A 16,810-nucleotide genomic window follows, 5' to 3' on the forward strand; every position below is an offset into this window, starting at 1 on the left:
ATCACTTCTTGCTCATTCAACAATTGTTCAAATACTAATCATGAAGGAGCATTATATTGTGAAAATTTGTATAAAATAGATGTCACAAAATCAAATTTCACGAACTGTTCTGCGGCTAATGGAGGAGCGAATTGCATCAGGTATCCTATATCCAATTCTGTTTGGACATTCTCAGAAAACAAAGTTGAAAGATGCAAAATTACTTATTGGTGTGGAACTGGTTGGTTTTTCGCACTTGATTGCTTTCCAAAAACTGTTCAATTTCTATTTTCCAGATGCAAGTGCATCACAAACACTGGAAGTGATTCAACTGGTTCTTTAACATTTTTTAATGCTCCATCATCAAAGCCAATTCTGTTTTCCGTTAATGATTGCCAATTTGTCAGTAATAAATTGAACCTTTCTAAATATGGAGGAGCTGCTATTTATTGTCATGAAACCTATTCTTGGATGAGCGGGGCAGAATCATTCACTTTCTGTTTTTTCGATGACAACACCGCTGCAAAAGGTAGAGGAAACGACGTGTTTTTCAATGGAAGCAGCATCACACAATCTCCGTTCCAGCAATGTGGCTCAACAACCGCAACAAAAAGAGTATGGAATCGTGGAACAGCAGATAATGCTGAGTACAATAGCTGGCTCCCCCTTATCACCCAGAACATAATTGTTGCTAACAGCGGAATTGATGCTGATGCATGCGGCAGAACGAAGGAAAACCCATGTGCCACAATCGAATATGCACTCTATGGGTTTGGTTTTTTCAATGATACCTCCCTCATCCTCCTCAAATCCGTTTTCGCTCCCATCAAAACGCTCACTTCCAGCTCTGCCAGCACAAAAATCACAGGAAATGGAACAACTACCACCACCATCGCCTCAGATTGCATTCCTCAACCTCCGTCATCATTTTCATCCTCGTCTTCATCAACAACATCACCAGATCCATCTGTCTCGTTTGCCCTCTTCCAACAGACCCAGGGCTCCCTCACAGTCTCTGCCCTCTCCATCGCCCACAACTCCACAAATCCCATCACCCCCATCCTCTTCCACCTCTCCGAAAATTCCCCTTCCCTCAACCTCAACACAACCACCATCACCGGAACAACCCCATCTTCATCGTCAATCACAACTCCCCTCTTCTTCCTCACTGCTGGCTCCCTCGCCCTCAACCACACAGCAATCACCAGTCTCACCCTCAACAGTCAAAGCATCTTCCATCTCACCTCCCTCGCCAGTCCTCTCACCCTCAACTCCTCCAACATCACCCACATCACCTCCACAGCCACTCCAGCCAGCTGTGTCCTCTCCTCTGCCACCTCCCCTGCCCTCTCCCTCTCCCTCGCCAACTGCACCATCTCCAACATCAACTCAGAACAGTTGAGCCAACAGACTCCCACCAATGGCGGGTGCATCTCATTCGCCTCAACTGCCCCTGCAAACTCGTTTTCGGTGAGCAACACCACCTTCTCCACCTGCTGTGTGAGCGAGGATACAAGTTCTGGAGGAAGAGGCGGCGCTCTCATGATCGAGTACAATGAAGGCTCACAAGTGTCAGAATCCTCCTTTTCCATGACAAATGTGATATTTTCAGCCAACAAGGCCAGTGTCGGAAGAGATATATATTTTGTGTGTGAATCCCTTGCTGCTTCTGTAAACGAGTCTTCCTTCGCCTTCATGAGAAGCATCACTCAGAAAGACAACTCAGTTGTTGGACATGACAGAACAGAGGCATTTGGGAACTGGAATGTCGATTTATTTATATTTCTCGATGGATATTTCGCAGATACAATTTATGTGGATGGAACATCTGGAGTGGAGAAGGCATATTGTGGCTTGGAAAAGGCACCTTGTTTGAGCGTGAATTATGGAATGGAACATTTGAAGAAAACACAAACTACAAAACAAGAGATTATTTTATGCACCAATTCGTCTGTAATTGGGTGCGTGGATGTGAGCGGGGTTAGTGTGAAAGCAAAAGAGGAAGAAATTATTGGCATTGAATGCAAAAGTGAGTTGAATGGCTCTGAAGAAGAATGTGTGATGAAGTCAGCATCACTGACAGAAATGAAGTTCATTGGGATTGTTGTTCCATCGAGCTTTAACAGAACAATCACATCAGTGATTGAATCAGGCAGTCCAAATGGAGAATTGCACATGAAGAACTGCGCAATGGGTGTGACTGGAGGGAAGCAAAACGCAATTGAATTTTTCTTGATCAAATCGACAGGAAAGATGGTTGCACTGGAATTTGTGAAGATTTCAGAAGTGAAATCAACGGTTTCGTTGTTTTCTTTTTCGCTTTCCTCAGTAAATATGAACGATCAGGAATACAAAGTTAAACTATTGAATTGCACAATGGAAGGATGCAGTTTGGATGAATCTTCACTTGGTGAAACTCCTTTGACGATATCTTCTTCTGTTTTGCTTGAAAACAGCAACTTTTCAAACATCGGGAATACAGGCAGCAGTGAAGAAGGAGGCGTTGCAAAAGTGACATTGAAAGAGAATGAAAAATTGGAGATCAAATCAACAAATGCATCATCTTGCTCACTTTCATCAAGAAATGGAAAAGGAGGATTTCTTTATTTGGATTGTCAAGAATGTTTGAATGAGAAGCCATTTCTTTTAGAAAACGTTTCGTTTGCAAACAACAATGCAGCCATTGGAAAGAATGTGTTCATTTTGGGAAAGGATTTTAATTCTTCTGTGACAAATGACTCATTCAAGTTTGATTATTCCTCAATGATCAATGATGGAAATTTGTTTGTTGGAAGTGATGGAAAACATCAAGAAAAGGATTTGTTCATGTTTTTGATTCCATTCAGCTCATTTGAGATATTTATTTCATCGAGTGGATTTGATGTTGCAAGATGTGGAAGTGAGGAAGAGCCATGCTTCACAATGTGGAAGGGGATGGAAAACATGAAAAATGGAGATGAAATGAAAACAATTCAGGTTGAAGAATCAACAATTATTCGAGATTCATTCAATGTTACCAATTATCAGATCAAAAAAAGTGTAAAGATGGGTGAAGAGAATGTAAAAGCAAAATTGAATTTTGAAAAGGCAGTTGGAAGTCAACTTGAATATTTCATGGCGAATAATATTCATCTTGAATTGATGAATATCCAACTTCAATTGACATCTGGATTTGACAACTCAGCCAAAACGATTATTTTAAACAGAGGAGGAGATTTGGTGATAACTGGATGTGCATTCCATTCAGAAGCGGGAGTGAATAATGGATTTGATTGTGTGTTTGTGGATGTGATTGGTGGCAGTGTGGAAGTGAATGATTTGTCGATGGAATCATGCAACGTTGGAAATAGCATATTTACCATTCATGATATTGGAGTTGATTGCCATTTCATGAATGTTCGAGTGGAATCGTTGAATGAAAGTGGAGGATGTCTTCTTCTGATCAAAGGACCTAAATTAACAACAAAGACAAATGAAGGAGGTGAAGAAGGAACAAATATTGAGATTGAAAAATCATCATTTTCAGGAATGAAGAGAAGCGACAATGGGCCAAGCATTTTGGAGTCTGCAAGTGAGAAAAAGATAGATTTGGTTGTGAATGCGAGCAACATCACAGAAGACAAAGCAGAATCAAGTGAAAAAGGAGGGGCAATATTTTTCACATTGGGTGGATCTGGATCAATGAAGATGATTGGCTCAACGATCAGTCATTGCAGCTGCAACAATAGCACAGGGAAAGGAGGAGGAGTGTATTTGGCAACAAAGGAACGAGGAGAATTGGATTTCATATTTGTGGGAATGAAATTCAGTGCTAACACAGCAAAAGTGGGGAATGATATTTTCATTGAATGCTACAACATCACATCCCAGATTAATGAAAGCCAATTCCAGTTTGATCTTCGAGAGAATCATTATTCACGAATTAATGCGATTTATGGAAGAGATGAATGCGATTATCCAAGTGACACGGATCTGATTGATTTTGTGACGATCCATCAGAGTGACACAATCATTGTGAGCAGTGTGAACGGATCAAATGAGAGACAGTGTGGAACAATCACACTTCCATGCTATTCGATTGAACATGGAATTGTGCATCTGACTTCAGATATCATGAGTCTGATATTTGTTGTTGAAGAAAGTGAAATTAGAGGCGAATTGGATCTGAAAGAGATTAGTCTGAGTTCGAAGAGCAGAGACTTGTGTGAAGTTGAAGTGAAATCAGGGATAACAAGAACAAGAGAGGCATTGATAACAACAACAGGAACAGTCTCAATGCTGAGAGTGAACTTTGTGTTTGATTCAAATTTCATCTCTTCACATGAATCGCTAATATCATCAGAAGGAGGGATTCTTGAAATGATGAATTGTTCATTCACCTCAAAACAATCCAATGAAGAAGGAAATGAAGCTTTTGCAAATATTCAGTTCCACATCATTAATATGGTCAAAGGAGAATTGCAACTTGATGGATGTGCAATATCAAATCTAATTCTTCATAAATCTGCATTGTATCTTTCATCATCACTTCCATCAGTAGTTTATTCGTTTGATATCAGCAATTCAACGATTTCTCATTCTCTTGTTGAAATCATTGAATGTGGACAATTAAACATGGAAAAGTTTCATACAGAAAATATTTCGATTGAAGGAAATGAAGAATCCTTGATATCTTGCTTATCAATGAAAAAGACAATTCAGTTGACAAATTGTACAATTGGCAAAACAAATTCAAAGATCACAAAAGGGAAATTGATGAAAGCGGAGGATTGCACAGATGTAAAAATGGACAGTTGCATTTTTGATGGGAGTACAAAGGAAAGAAATGAGAAATTTTTGAATGCAGAAGAAGAGAAGTGCAAATGGGATGGGTCTCTTGTAGATGTTGGGGAGAGTTCAGTGATGATGAAAGATACAACAATTGCAAATTCACCGGATGGTGGAATAACTATGAGTGGAGGAAATGTGATAATTGAGAAAGGAGAGTTCATCGACAACAATCCATCAATTGAAGGATATCCATCGTTGAGAAGAAACATAATCTGTTCGAATTCTGGAACATTGAATGTGATGAGTTTGAAAGGAGGAGATGGAGTTTTGCCAAACACTTCACTTTGGATGTTGAACGAAGGGTGTAGTTTTGAAGGGATTGCTTCAGAAAGGGATTCATCATTCTTTATTCCTGCGCTGGAGAGTGTGGAAGTGAAAGAAGAGACAGATAGAATGAAGCTGATATTCAAAGGAATGCTTCTTGTTCCATGTAATCTATCATTCTCTGTTGTGAAGAGGAAGGGAGATGAGAAGGAGATTGAAAAATACAATTTTGATGAGGATGGATACTTGACGGAAAGAGAGGTTGAAGGGAGTGTAGGGAAAGATCTGATCAGCAGTTGTGGAAATGATGTTGAGGTGAGTATTCATATTTTGTTTGGCAACGCAGAATCTCCTTCCTCAACACAGTCATTTGTTCTGAAGAACAGGAGTGAACCCAAAACAAGTGGAGATGAAAAGATTGTTGAAGGAGGAAAGAAAGAAAAATCTATATGGCCGATTATTGTTATTGTGCTTGTGGTTATATTGTTGATTGTTCTTATCATTGCAGTTGCATTTATTGTTCGATGGAGAAAGGTCAAGAATGAAGCGAAAGATCTGAGGGAGATTGTGAATGATACAGTGAGAAAGGATCCGAAGTTGATTGAGATGACAACAATGGAGATGTCGCCCGAGGAGCAGTGGAGGAGAGCAGAGAGGGAGGCAGAGAAGAAAAATGAAGAAAGAATTAAAAAGAGGATATATGAGAAAAGTCTGGGGCACTCGGAGTCATCTGAGCATTTGTTGAGTGAAAGTGACTCGACTGAATACATTCTGGGAAGAGATTCAGACAAAATACCTAACTGGGCACTTGAAAAAGCAGACGAAAAAGATGACGACGAGATAACAAGGAAAAGATCACCATCTCCATCAATTTCTTCAACTTCAACGAATGATTCTGATTCATCATTCGTTCGAATGGAGGATATGTGTCCAACAACCTCTTCTATGTCAAATCTGGTGGATGCAATGGCCTGTTCATCGCCTCACGAAAAGCTGATTGTGGATCTGAGGGATTCACTGTTCATGTTGCTGCATGGGAGGAACGAGAAGAAGGAAATGGCGATTGGGACTCTGCAGGAGAGAGAACAAACAGCTGCCCAAATCCTGTTCTGGGTGGCTAACCTTGCTCTCCACTCTTTTGATGAAATGGAAAATCCTCTTCAGTCATTATCCAGTTTGAGTCCTCACATTGTATTGTTCTCCGAGCACATGGTGATCTGCATTGTAATGCACTCCGACTGCTCTTCCGATGATTCAGATTCATCATCCGTCTCTTCATTGACCATTGTTTCTTCGTCCTCCAATATTTCGGTGCTGAGCGAGAGATTCACCGACTCACCACCTCCTTCATCAGCATTTGAAGATGAGGATGACTTCAAAAAGGAGTGCCTGAGATGGAAGGCGCCTGAATTGCTGATCAACAAGAACATGGGCGTAGCAAAGGAGTCAGTTGTGTTTTCGATTGGGATGATGCTGTGGGAGTGTCTGACCCTTCAAATCCCGTTTGGTGAGTATGAGGCAGAGGTGGCTGGGCAGAAGATTGCAAACGGAGAACGACCTGCGCTGGAGGCGGTGCAGTGCTCCTCCTTCTATGGCCTTGCGAAGAGCTGTGTATCCCAGTCGCCTGGTGTACGCCCATCACTTACACAACTTAAAAGAGTGTTCATTGCGCGCTTCCCTCCTGGTGCAGCTGTCCTCACCCTCACAGACGCAGTCGACCTCGAAGACTCGACAGGCAGGCACAGACAAGGCACAACATCCTTTGCTTTCTCAACCAGCAGCACTTCTGACAAAGCCCAGCCAACGATCAATATCAAAAATTGAGAATGCGAAAGAAACAATAGAAGAATGAGAATGTGGGAAAAAAGGTGAATTTGAACGAGGAGAATTTCTATTGATCTGGCGATGGTCGCCAGTGACCTTTGTTTTGCGTTTGATTTATATTTATTTTGTGTTTATTTTGTGTTTGTTTGGTTGCACAAAGCGCATTTCTTGCTCCTCTTTAGTTCGTTTTTGCAAAACATGCGATTCTCAACGATAGAATCGTATTGCAATGTGCTTCTGCATCCTTGCTTAGGCTTGTAACAGCCAAAGACTTTCTTCAAATCCCTCCAGCAATCAAAAATTGACTATCTGAACCAAATCTGTCAATTCACATACCATCACCCTCGGTCTTCTTGGCCAAAGAATGGATCGAAAGTCAAACATAAAGGGGTATCTCATGTGCATCAGGTTGGGAATGCCCGAAATTATCTTTGAATTTCACTTTTTTCTTTTCTTTTCTTTTCTTTTCTTTTCTTTCTTTCTTTCTTTCTTTCTTTTTTTTTTTGAACAAATATTTTGTTTTAATTTGATATATTTCGTTTTGTTTCTTATTTCTTTTATTTTTTAATTTTCTAAGTTTCGTTTCTTATCAATGTTTTTCTTTTTTTAATCAGTTTCTGCACATTTTACTCTTCATTATTTATCTGTGCTTATTCAGTTTTTCTTCTTCGTTTTTGGATGGAGCAATTTTTTACAAATTTCAGCCATTCATTCACACATTCTGTTAATTTGATCTTCATTTTGATAATTGAAATATGTATTTCCATTTTACACTTTAATTGTTATAATTACAGTTGCTATTATTGCTTTCGTTTTCCTTATTCAGCTAAAATATTGTTATAATCACAACACGAATTGTTTCAATAATTTCAGTCACTTTGTCTTTATATTCTCATTTTTGTTAATATTTTCACCTTCATTCACGAGACATTTTGCGTGTTTCTATTTGTTTATTTCATTGTGTAGTCAAATAGCATATTGTAAATCACATTTTGAGATTGAGCGTGTTTTTTTCGTGTTGATTGAAAAGTTCTTTTTTTTCAATTTTGCTGATTTTTGTTCATTTTTTAGTCAGTCATAATTATAACATTCAGCAAAACAAATTATTTATTTTTATTTTGATTTTTCATTTTTGAGGGAAGGAACATACAAAAACGTCATGCAGCTTATGCATCTGTTCTTATCAAGACAGCAACTAATTAGGTGTAATGATCATTATCGACTCATAAACTTCTTCAATGATGATCCAGCAATCAATTTTTATTTGCAAACGTGATGATTAATTTTTATTTGAACGGAACATGATCACAATTGAAATAATGCTTTTTTTCCCCGCCCCTCTTCCCCGCCTCCCACATGAGGAATGGATTTTGAAAATGCCGCAGAATATTGTATTCTGTATTTCCAGTTGATTTCATAAATGAATCAATGCACTGCTTGTTAATTCTCAATATATATCCTTTGATTTTTGAAACACCTGAGCATTGCTGATGAGAAGACCTTAATATTCTTTATTTTGCAAATTGCATCTGAGAATAAAGACTCAAAATTTCTGGGACATCTCACAAAGACATTCACTTCTTTCGTTTCTTTTCTTCCTACTTCTTTTCATTTCTAATTCACACACATCGACAGCTCTTCAAGTTCTCTTTTGACTTTTCTTCCAAAATGCAGCACATTCACAATCGCTCTTTCCAAACTCTTGTCATTATTTAACATGTTGATCAAAAATTTCCACACAATTTGAAACACAAGTTGAGTTAGATTTTAATGCTCCTGATGATATTTGATAATCTCATTTCTCTGAAACATATTTTAATGTTTTTAACAACAGAGAAATAGCACGTGAACTTTGTGTGAATATTTATCAACATTAAGGTCAATATCCTTTTACAAACAGTGATCTCCAGTACAATTCAGTGACAAATACACCATTTCCAATTTCAATGATTTCTTTGATATGCATTATTTATACGCTCATATGAAGCAAATCCACTTTTTTGATGAACGAGAAATGTACTTTGTCATTTTTGAAAAATATACACGTTTAGTACCACATGTTCAAAGAACCACCAGAAGCTTCCTTTTTTGTGAAAAATAAAGATTGATATTCAAAATTAGGCACAACAAACAAATATTTATGTTAAATTATGAAAATTAATCAAAACCCAATGCTCAAATGAAATTTAATGAAAAATACCTCTCAAAAAAAAAAAATAAGTTTCTTTTCAAAAAATAAACTTAAAATATATTTATTTTTCATTTAAAAAAATTTGACATAATTTCATTGTATAAATTCAGGAACTAAAAAATAGCATCAAACTGTATCAGATTCATAAGCAATGTGAAAATTTTGTGAACATTTAAAACTCTTATTTAACAACCCATTCGTCGTCGCTAAGTCCTGGCTGCAAATCGGTATGATCTTCTTTCTGTTGATCTTCGCACAGATCAACTTTAACATCTTCATTTGTACTGGAAGAGATCGTATTCCATTCATTCATTTCCTGCTTTGTCAAATTATCTGTGATGAGAGATATTCTTCTTGTTGTTTCTTCACATAGAAGCGTTTTTCCTCTCATTGATTGAATAGCATCAACAGTCACAGCTCTATCGTCACTACTAAGTGATTGGAAGTCGTACTCTTTTCCTGACGTTTCAATAGAAAAGCAGAAACGTGAGTTAAAAGTGAAAGAAAGAACCGAAGAGGTTGAAGATAAAGCGGACGAAAGTTTTGAAAGAGCTGTGATCTGCTTTCGAAATTGTTCTGTTTCAATTCCAATTTTAATCGATTTAATCGAAGCCAGCGGGATAAAAACGGAAGATGATTTACAAACAAACGGAGGAAGAGTTTTCAGTGCTGCACGCAACTGCGCTTCAGTGGCATCCTCAAACATCGTCTGCCCAATCATCTTTCCCTGAAATGCAGCTGCGGACTTTTTCTTGTCAAGCTCACAAATTTCAATTCCATCTCCTTGCTGAAGCTTTTTCTTTTTCATTTTCTCCTTTTTCTCTTTCTCTTTCTCTTTCTCTTTTTGCTTTTTTTCTTTCTCCTTTTGACTTATTTCTCTGTTCGATTCATTCATCAATCTCTCCTCCTCTTCTTCTATTTCCTTTTCCATCAGTTTCTCAACCGCCTCTTTTATTCCCCTGATCCACACCAGCGGGGCGTCTTTCTCCTTGCAGTCATATGCCACCACGCCCCGCCGGCAAAACAGCTCTTCCATCCGCATTGTGACTGAAGAAGCCGCACGAGCTTCGATCGGATCGTCAATAAACTTCCCCCCATCCACAGCCACACCCAGCTGCTGGAGAATCGCCTGCTTTGACGGAGAAGAAACAGAAATGCATCCGTCAAAATCGTCATATGTGCCATTTTCAAAGTCAGGGCGGTCAGAATAGAGCGAGCGAGTGGGAGAAGAACGATGTGCCGTGAGACTCACAGTGGAAGCCAAAGAGTTCGTTGGGCACTGCTTTCGCTGTGTGGAAGGGTTGCCTGACGAGTGGGGAGATGGCGAAGTTGGAGGAGGAGAACCAGCGACTGATTGAGCAGGTTGCCTTTGCTGCTGTTGTTGAGAGGCTTTCCATTCGGAGTCGCTTTCAGCTGGATCAAAGAAGAAGGAGTCATGAGAATCTGAGTGAACAGGCGTTGTAGCGGAAGGCGAAATCGGAGGGAAAGGAGAAGCAATCTGGGACGAGCGGTTGGCTGAAGAAGAAAAAGTCGTACGAGGCGTCTGCACAAAAGAAGGGGAGATAGGAGCTGTGGGAGAAAGAGAATGAGAAGTAGAAGTAGAAGCAGAAGCAGAAGCAGAGGATGAAATAGGAGGAGAAACCTTCAGCACACGAAGAGGATTGAATGATGCCTGAAGAGCAGAAGTTGAGCTTGTTGGAGACAAAGGCATTGAAGAAGAAAAAGACACGTAGGATGACGACGAGCCTGTGGGAGACCTGGGGACAGGAGATTTTGAAACAGAGAAAGAAGCCGAAGTCAGAATAGGAGACGGCTTCGCTCGTGATTTCCCTTTGTCTTTTGTCTCTTTTGTTCGGAGTGTTTCGACAACATCGCCAAAGAGCGATGTTGCGAGTGGGTTGTTTATTGATGTTGTGGATGTGATGGAGACAGCAGATGCAACAGAGCGGGTGTAGTTGCGAGGAGAAATGGGGGCTGGCTGTGGATGATGGATGTTCAGGTGCTTTGCTGATGAAACAGAAGAAGATGAGGAAGAAGAAGAAGAAGAAGAAGGTTGACTGCGTGTCTCGTCTGGAAAATGTTTTGAATCCAAAGAAGGAGAAGGAAGCGGTGAAAGAGGAGGAGGTGGAGAAGGAGAAGGAGAATGAGAAGAATCTGAAGGATTTGAAGGTGTTTTTGTGGAAGCTTGATTGGAGGTAGATTGTCTGATGGCAGATGTGGAAGGTACTGAAATGGAAGACTCTGAAGAAGATGCAGAAGAAGTAGAAACTGATGGAGCTGATGAAACAGTTGAAGAAGAAGAAGAGGAGGATGAAGAGGGAGAAGTTGTTGTTGTTGAAGTGGCTGATGATGATGAAGATGAAGTGTTTTCATCTCTGTTTGGCAAAGCTGACGTTTGAGCTGATTGCTGATCCTTTTTTGAAGCATTCGTTGAGGATAAGTTTTGAGAAGGCAGAGAAGAACGAAATGATGACTGAGCAGACAAACGACGTGGTGTGGTTGATTCAAAACTTGATTGAGATGAAGCGTTGAGCGAAAGAGAAGGAGAAGACGAGGGAGTGATGAATGACACAGGAGAAGGAATGTTCATATCGAAAATGCTTTGATGTGAAGATAAATGAGCATTTAATTCTGGTCGTTTTTGAGAAATTGAGGAAGAGGAGGAAGCAAAAACAGAAGCAGCTGTCGAGGAGGAAGAGGAAGAGGAAGAGGAGGAAGAGGAGGATGAAGAAGCAGAAGCAGAAGTAGAAGAAGGGGAGGTGAAGGTAGTGAAAGATGATGATGATTGAGGAACTGGAGTTGTCGTTGTAGCAGTAGAAGCAGAGTAAGAAGATGACAGAGAAGGTATAGTAATTGACGATGAAGGGGATGAAGAAGACGTCGAAGGAGATAGTGTCGAAGAAGACGAAGGAGAAGAAAAAGTAGACGCAGACGTAGAAGCAGAAGCAGAAGAAGACGAAGATGAGTCAGAAGAAGAAGGCTTCATTGACGGGATGGAAGAAGCAGGCGAATAAGGAACAAGAAGAGGGTTGCGCTGAATCTTCGGTGGAAATGACTCCTGAAAGAGCTGAAGAGAGCGCTCAGCCAACGACTGAGAGTTTTTCACAGAGTTCAAAGGATTTATGTGAGTCTGCACTTCATTCGCCTCTTTGACAGAGGAAGATTTTGAAGAGCCATTTGCTTCTTGCACATTGTTTCCAGATTTGACTGCGGATTCCTGTTTGGATAACGCTGTTTTGATCTTTTCTGTGTGTGTTGAAATTTCAGATTCTGCTTTATTTTCTCTATCGTTTGTCACTTCGGTTTTATTTTGCGTCTCTGAACTTTCTTCTGAAGATTCAGCTTGCTTGTCCAAAGCCAATGAACTATCAGGCATTAAATCTATTGCAGAAGAATTAGAATATTCCCTTAAAAATTCACCATCGTTGTTTGAGTTTGACTTTTCAAGATCATTCTGCTTTGCTGCAGCAGAAGAAAAAAAGCGTTCAAGCATCAGACGAGGCAGAGCAGGTGGAGGAGGTGGTGGTAAAGACGAGGGAGAAGCAAACTTTGACTGGAAAGATGGAAGCTGAATTGGTGGAGGGGGTAGTGTGTGTGATGTTGTGACAGTTTCCATTTGAAAAGACGAATTTGTTGAATAAGATGAATTGTACAATTCATTTGCTGTCATTGCATTTTGGTTATTTTCATTGAAAACGCGTTTATGGTTTGAATTCTGCACATTTCCAGTTTGATTGCCTTGTGAAAGAGTTGAGGCAGTTGAAGATATCTTTTGTTTGCTCAAATTGCGTTTCAGTTTGCTGATGTTGGCCAACGACAAAAGAGGGCTAAGCTCAGACAAATCAGGCAACTCTTCCTCTTCCATTTTAGTAGCTTCAACATTTCTGTTCTTCTTCTGCTTGTTTCTGTTGCTTTTCACTTCTTTTTCATTGGCTGTGCCGTCCAACTCATCCAGCCAATCACACAGCTGAGAAGTGAGCTCTGAAAGAATGTCTTGTTCATTTGCATCAGAAGCATCATCATCTTCTTCATCTTCTTTGAAGTTTCCTTCTTCTTCTACTTCTTTAAGTGTCTTTATGAAATCTTCGTAGTATTTTCCTGCTCGCTTTTTTTCTTCGTTCTCTTTCTTCATATCTTGTTTATTGTTATTCTCTTTGTAATGCAAAAGTTGCACTACTGAATCAGGTTTATCTATAGGCGAAGGAAAAGTTGAAAATGGAGATGGAGATGGAGATGAAGATGAAGATAAAAGTGAAGGTGAAGGAGAAGAAGAAGATGGAGATGAAGGAAAAGCCGAAAATGAAGATGAAGATGAAGAAGGCAACTTTGGTGAAGGCGGAGGAGCAGGCAATGAATTCAGAGATGGCATCGACATTGAAGTTGGAGATGCAATTTTTGAGGTGTTTTTCGATGCGTCTGATGGCAAAGATCTCGGTTTCTGTATTTCTATTGCTTCCTTGTTGAATTCAGTTGGATGCTGGCTTTGTGGTGGTTGAGAAATGGCAGAAACAGAAGTTATAGGCAATGGAAAAGTCTTGTTAACTTCAGAAGATGAATAATTGGGGTTTGAAAACGAAGTTTGAGGCAAAAGAGAAGATGCAGCCGAAGAAAGAAGAGCAGGTTCTGTTTGTGTTACATATCCAATGTTTGATTGAGAAGTGGCAGAAGAATTGGAAAAAATAGAAGCAAAGCTTTCTTTGCTTGCATCAGCAACAGCTTCAGCTTCAACTTCCTTCTTCTTCTTTTTCTTCTTTTTCTTTTTCTTTATTGCTGGTTGGACTATATCTGACACTTGGATTGGAAGAGAATTCACTATCACTGAATTTGCGAGCCCCTTTTTGTCTGTTTCATTTCCAGGCTGCTTCAGCTGATTGATAGCCAACTCCTTTCCTGTCTTCTTTTCTGTGCTGCTTTTCGAGTCTGAAAAAAGCCGTAATTGGGATCTGACGCTTGTTCGAGAGAGTAGAGAAAGAAAAGACGATTCTATTGGCTTCTGATAATGTGGAATTTTCTGTGCTTTTTTCTTTTTTGGCTTTAATTTTTTGGGTTTTGGAGGTTGCTGTGATTGTTGTTGGGACAGCGGATGAGGCTTAACAGTGACAAGAGTATAGATTTCTTGTGAAGAAGAAGGAGAAGAAGAAGGAATCATTGAAGAATAAGGAGAAACGCCAGTGTCAAGCAATTTGTCTGAAGAAAGCTGACCGAAATTAGCTCGTTGATTTAAAGGTGATCTGTAATCTGTTTCACTAAATGTGGTGTTGTTTGGATGCGAAGAATTCAATGAAAAATCAGAAGAAGACGTTCCACAATTGCCTGCTGCTGAAAGATCAGAGGAAGAACAAGAGAAAGACGAAGGCGATGAATCAGACAGAACATTTTCTGTGTCCAAAGCGTGTGGAACAGCCGAGTCATCCAGCGAATCTTGGAAAGGAGAGGAAAACAGATCAGAAGCAGCAGAAGGAGAAGGAGAAGAATATGGCAAAGACGAAGACGACGAAGAAGAAGAAATTGAAGGGTGACCAGAGGAAGATGAAGAAGACAACGGAGAAGATGTTTCATCTGTTCTCAGCACAAAAGGAGGTGGCTGATCTGAAGTGGTCAGCAGTGTGAATGAGCGCTTGTGTGAAAATGACTGAGAATTGTCTGAAGTTGAAGGTGCTGTCGAAGCTGAAGAAGAGAAAGAAGAAGGATTTTCAAGTGAATGTTGTTGTGCTGCTTCCGAATTTGAAGATAAAAAATCGGAGTTTGGATGCTCATCAATCACATTTTCCGTTTCTTTCTCTTCATTTTTGTTATCTTCTGCTGACTTGTGAAAAGAAGAATGCAACGGAGGAGGAGGTGGTGGTGGAGGCAAAGATGAAAAATCAAAACATTGTTCGTTGTTTTCTTCTTCACTAGCAGTTAAATTGTTGCTGAGAGGATGTTCAAACGCTTGCTGCTTTTGTTCAGTGCAATCAGAAACAGTGTTATCGCATTCTGTTTCAGTTTCTGTCTCCTCATCTATCATTTGAGCATCATTGTCTTCATTATCATCATTATAATTGTCATCATCATAATCATTGTCTTTAACTGGAAACGTTGTCAAATGCAAAGGAGAATTCAAAGACGATGATGAATAAGATTGCTTATTTTCAGACAAATCGTTGTCCTTAACTGAAACAAAGGCAGCACTTTTTGCTGTTTCAAAGCGTTTCTCTGGTTTTTCAGGCTTTTCATTCAGAAAATGATTTAACGAAGCCTTTGAAGGAAGGATAAGAACAGGAGAATTGAGCGAGAATGATGGCTGGCATTTCATTGAAGTTTGAGTTTTTGAAAGAGTATTTGAAGATGCTGGTGAACTGATTGGAGCTTCAGAATTTGTAGAAGAAGAAGAAGAAGAAAGAGAAGAAGATTTAGAAGGTGTTTGAAATGAAGCTTTTGGCAATTTCTGATCACGAAATACGAATGAAGTGTGTTGTTTTGGAGGTGCAGAGGAAGTGATTGAGGATGAGGGAATTAAGGCATCAAATGAGAGGCAAGAGTGTGGTGGTGTGAAATTTGTGAATAAAGACGATGAAGCAGAAGCAAAATCAGAAGCTGAATGTGAATGTGAAGGCGAAATGTGAAATGGTTCTTGTGATTGCTTTTTTGGTGTGCTGAAAGTTTTTTGCTCCAAATTAACCTGTTTTGTAGCAGCTTTATTTGCTGAAGGCGAAGCTGTTGAAATTGTATTCACTTCCAGCATTTGTTGAGGCTTATGAGGTGCTGAATAAGAAGAGTAATCAGGTATTCTATGGACAAGAATAGGAGTTGAAGTGTTTGTTTGCTGAGACGGAGAATCCATCAAAGAAGGAGAGAAAGGGGAAAACAGAACAGAGGGAAAAGTGTTTGTGAATATGCTGCCTTCGTGTTTTGGTGTAGTGAGATTGTTGGTTGAAGTTGTCAAAAAGTCGCTTGTATTGATCTTGTTGAATGAAGATGGCTTTGAGTTGAAAAATGAAGTGGAACGCACTGGAGATGAAGCCAATCCACCCTTTGGTGATTCGGTGGAGATAGAATCAAAATGAGTGTTGTGAATTTTCAAAGGTGTTGAGTTTGGAAGCTGAGATTTATTGCGATGTGATTGAAAATCAGAAGGAGCAGGAGGAGTCGGAGGAGGGAGTGGTAACGATGACATGAAAGACGAGGGGAAAAATCGAGTGGCACTTGAATCTGCATTGCCACTAAGCGAATCAGGCCTTTGAACGCTATTTTTGTTGTCTTTGGAGATTGTTCCAGATTCTTTGGCATCAAGAGATATGTCATTTTGATCCCAAAACTCAGATGGAGTGATGCAGACTATCCCTCCATCAAAAACTATTTGAGGGTAAATTCTTAATAAATCAAGTATGGTACCAATATGATTTTTATTGAGCAAAGGCCATCCATCGCTTGTGCATATAGATATTCCAAAATAAGAAAGACGTGGAAATTGAGTTGCCAATGGTGATTGCTTGTTTTCTGGTTTCGTAAAAACTGAAAGAAGAGCTAGAATACCATAAGTTGATATAACGTTACCTCTAAGGTCAATGTGCTCAAGGTTTTTTAAATTTAGCAAAGCTTTTGCTAACAAAAATGCTCCTTTTTCACTGATTCGATTAAGCTTTGCTGTTCCTGAAAACTTCGAGTAATTATCCAGCTCATATGATGTAAGCATAAACAATGATGGATCGTTACGTTGCGTTGAAAATCTTTTATCAAGGT

The 16,810-nt window shown here is 39.5% G+C and overlaps 2 protein-coding genes across 2 annotated transcripts; one reads left to right on the plus strand and one right to left on the minus strand.

The window, feature by feature from the left end:
* Window positions 1-450: 450 nt before the first annotated feature.
* Window positions 451-6,897, plus strand: MONOS_3041 (uncharacterized protein; the record flags this gene model as incomplete). Its single annotated transcript, XM_067873012.1, has 1 exon — window positions 451-6,897. One exon carries the CDS (start codon window positions 451-453, stop codon window positions 6,895-6,897), a length of 6,447 nt encoding a protein of 2,148 aa, XP_067720119.1.
* A 2,372-nt stretch (window positions 6,898-9,269) lies between these two features.
* On the minus strand, window positions 9,270-16,763 carry MONOS_3042 (uncharacterized protein; the record flags this gene model as incomplete). Its single annotated transcript, XM_067873013.1, has 1 exon — window positions 9,270-16,763. The coding sequence occupies one exon, from the start codon at window positions 16,761-16,763 to the stop codon at window positions 9,270-9,272; it is 7,494 nt and encodes a 2,497-aa protein (XP_067720120.1).
* Window positions 16,764-16,810: the final 47 nt, after the last annotated feature.

Source organism: Monocercomonoides exilis (genome assembly GCF_001643675.1).
Source record: "Monocercomonoides exilis strain PA203 chromosome Unknown scaffold56-565389, whole genome shotgun sequence".
NCBI classification, from domain to species: domain Eukaryota; phylum Preaxostyla; order Oxymonadida; family Polymastigidae; genus Monocercomonoides; species Monocercomonoides exilis.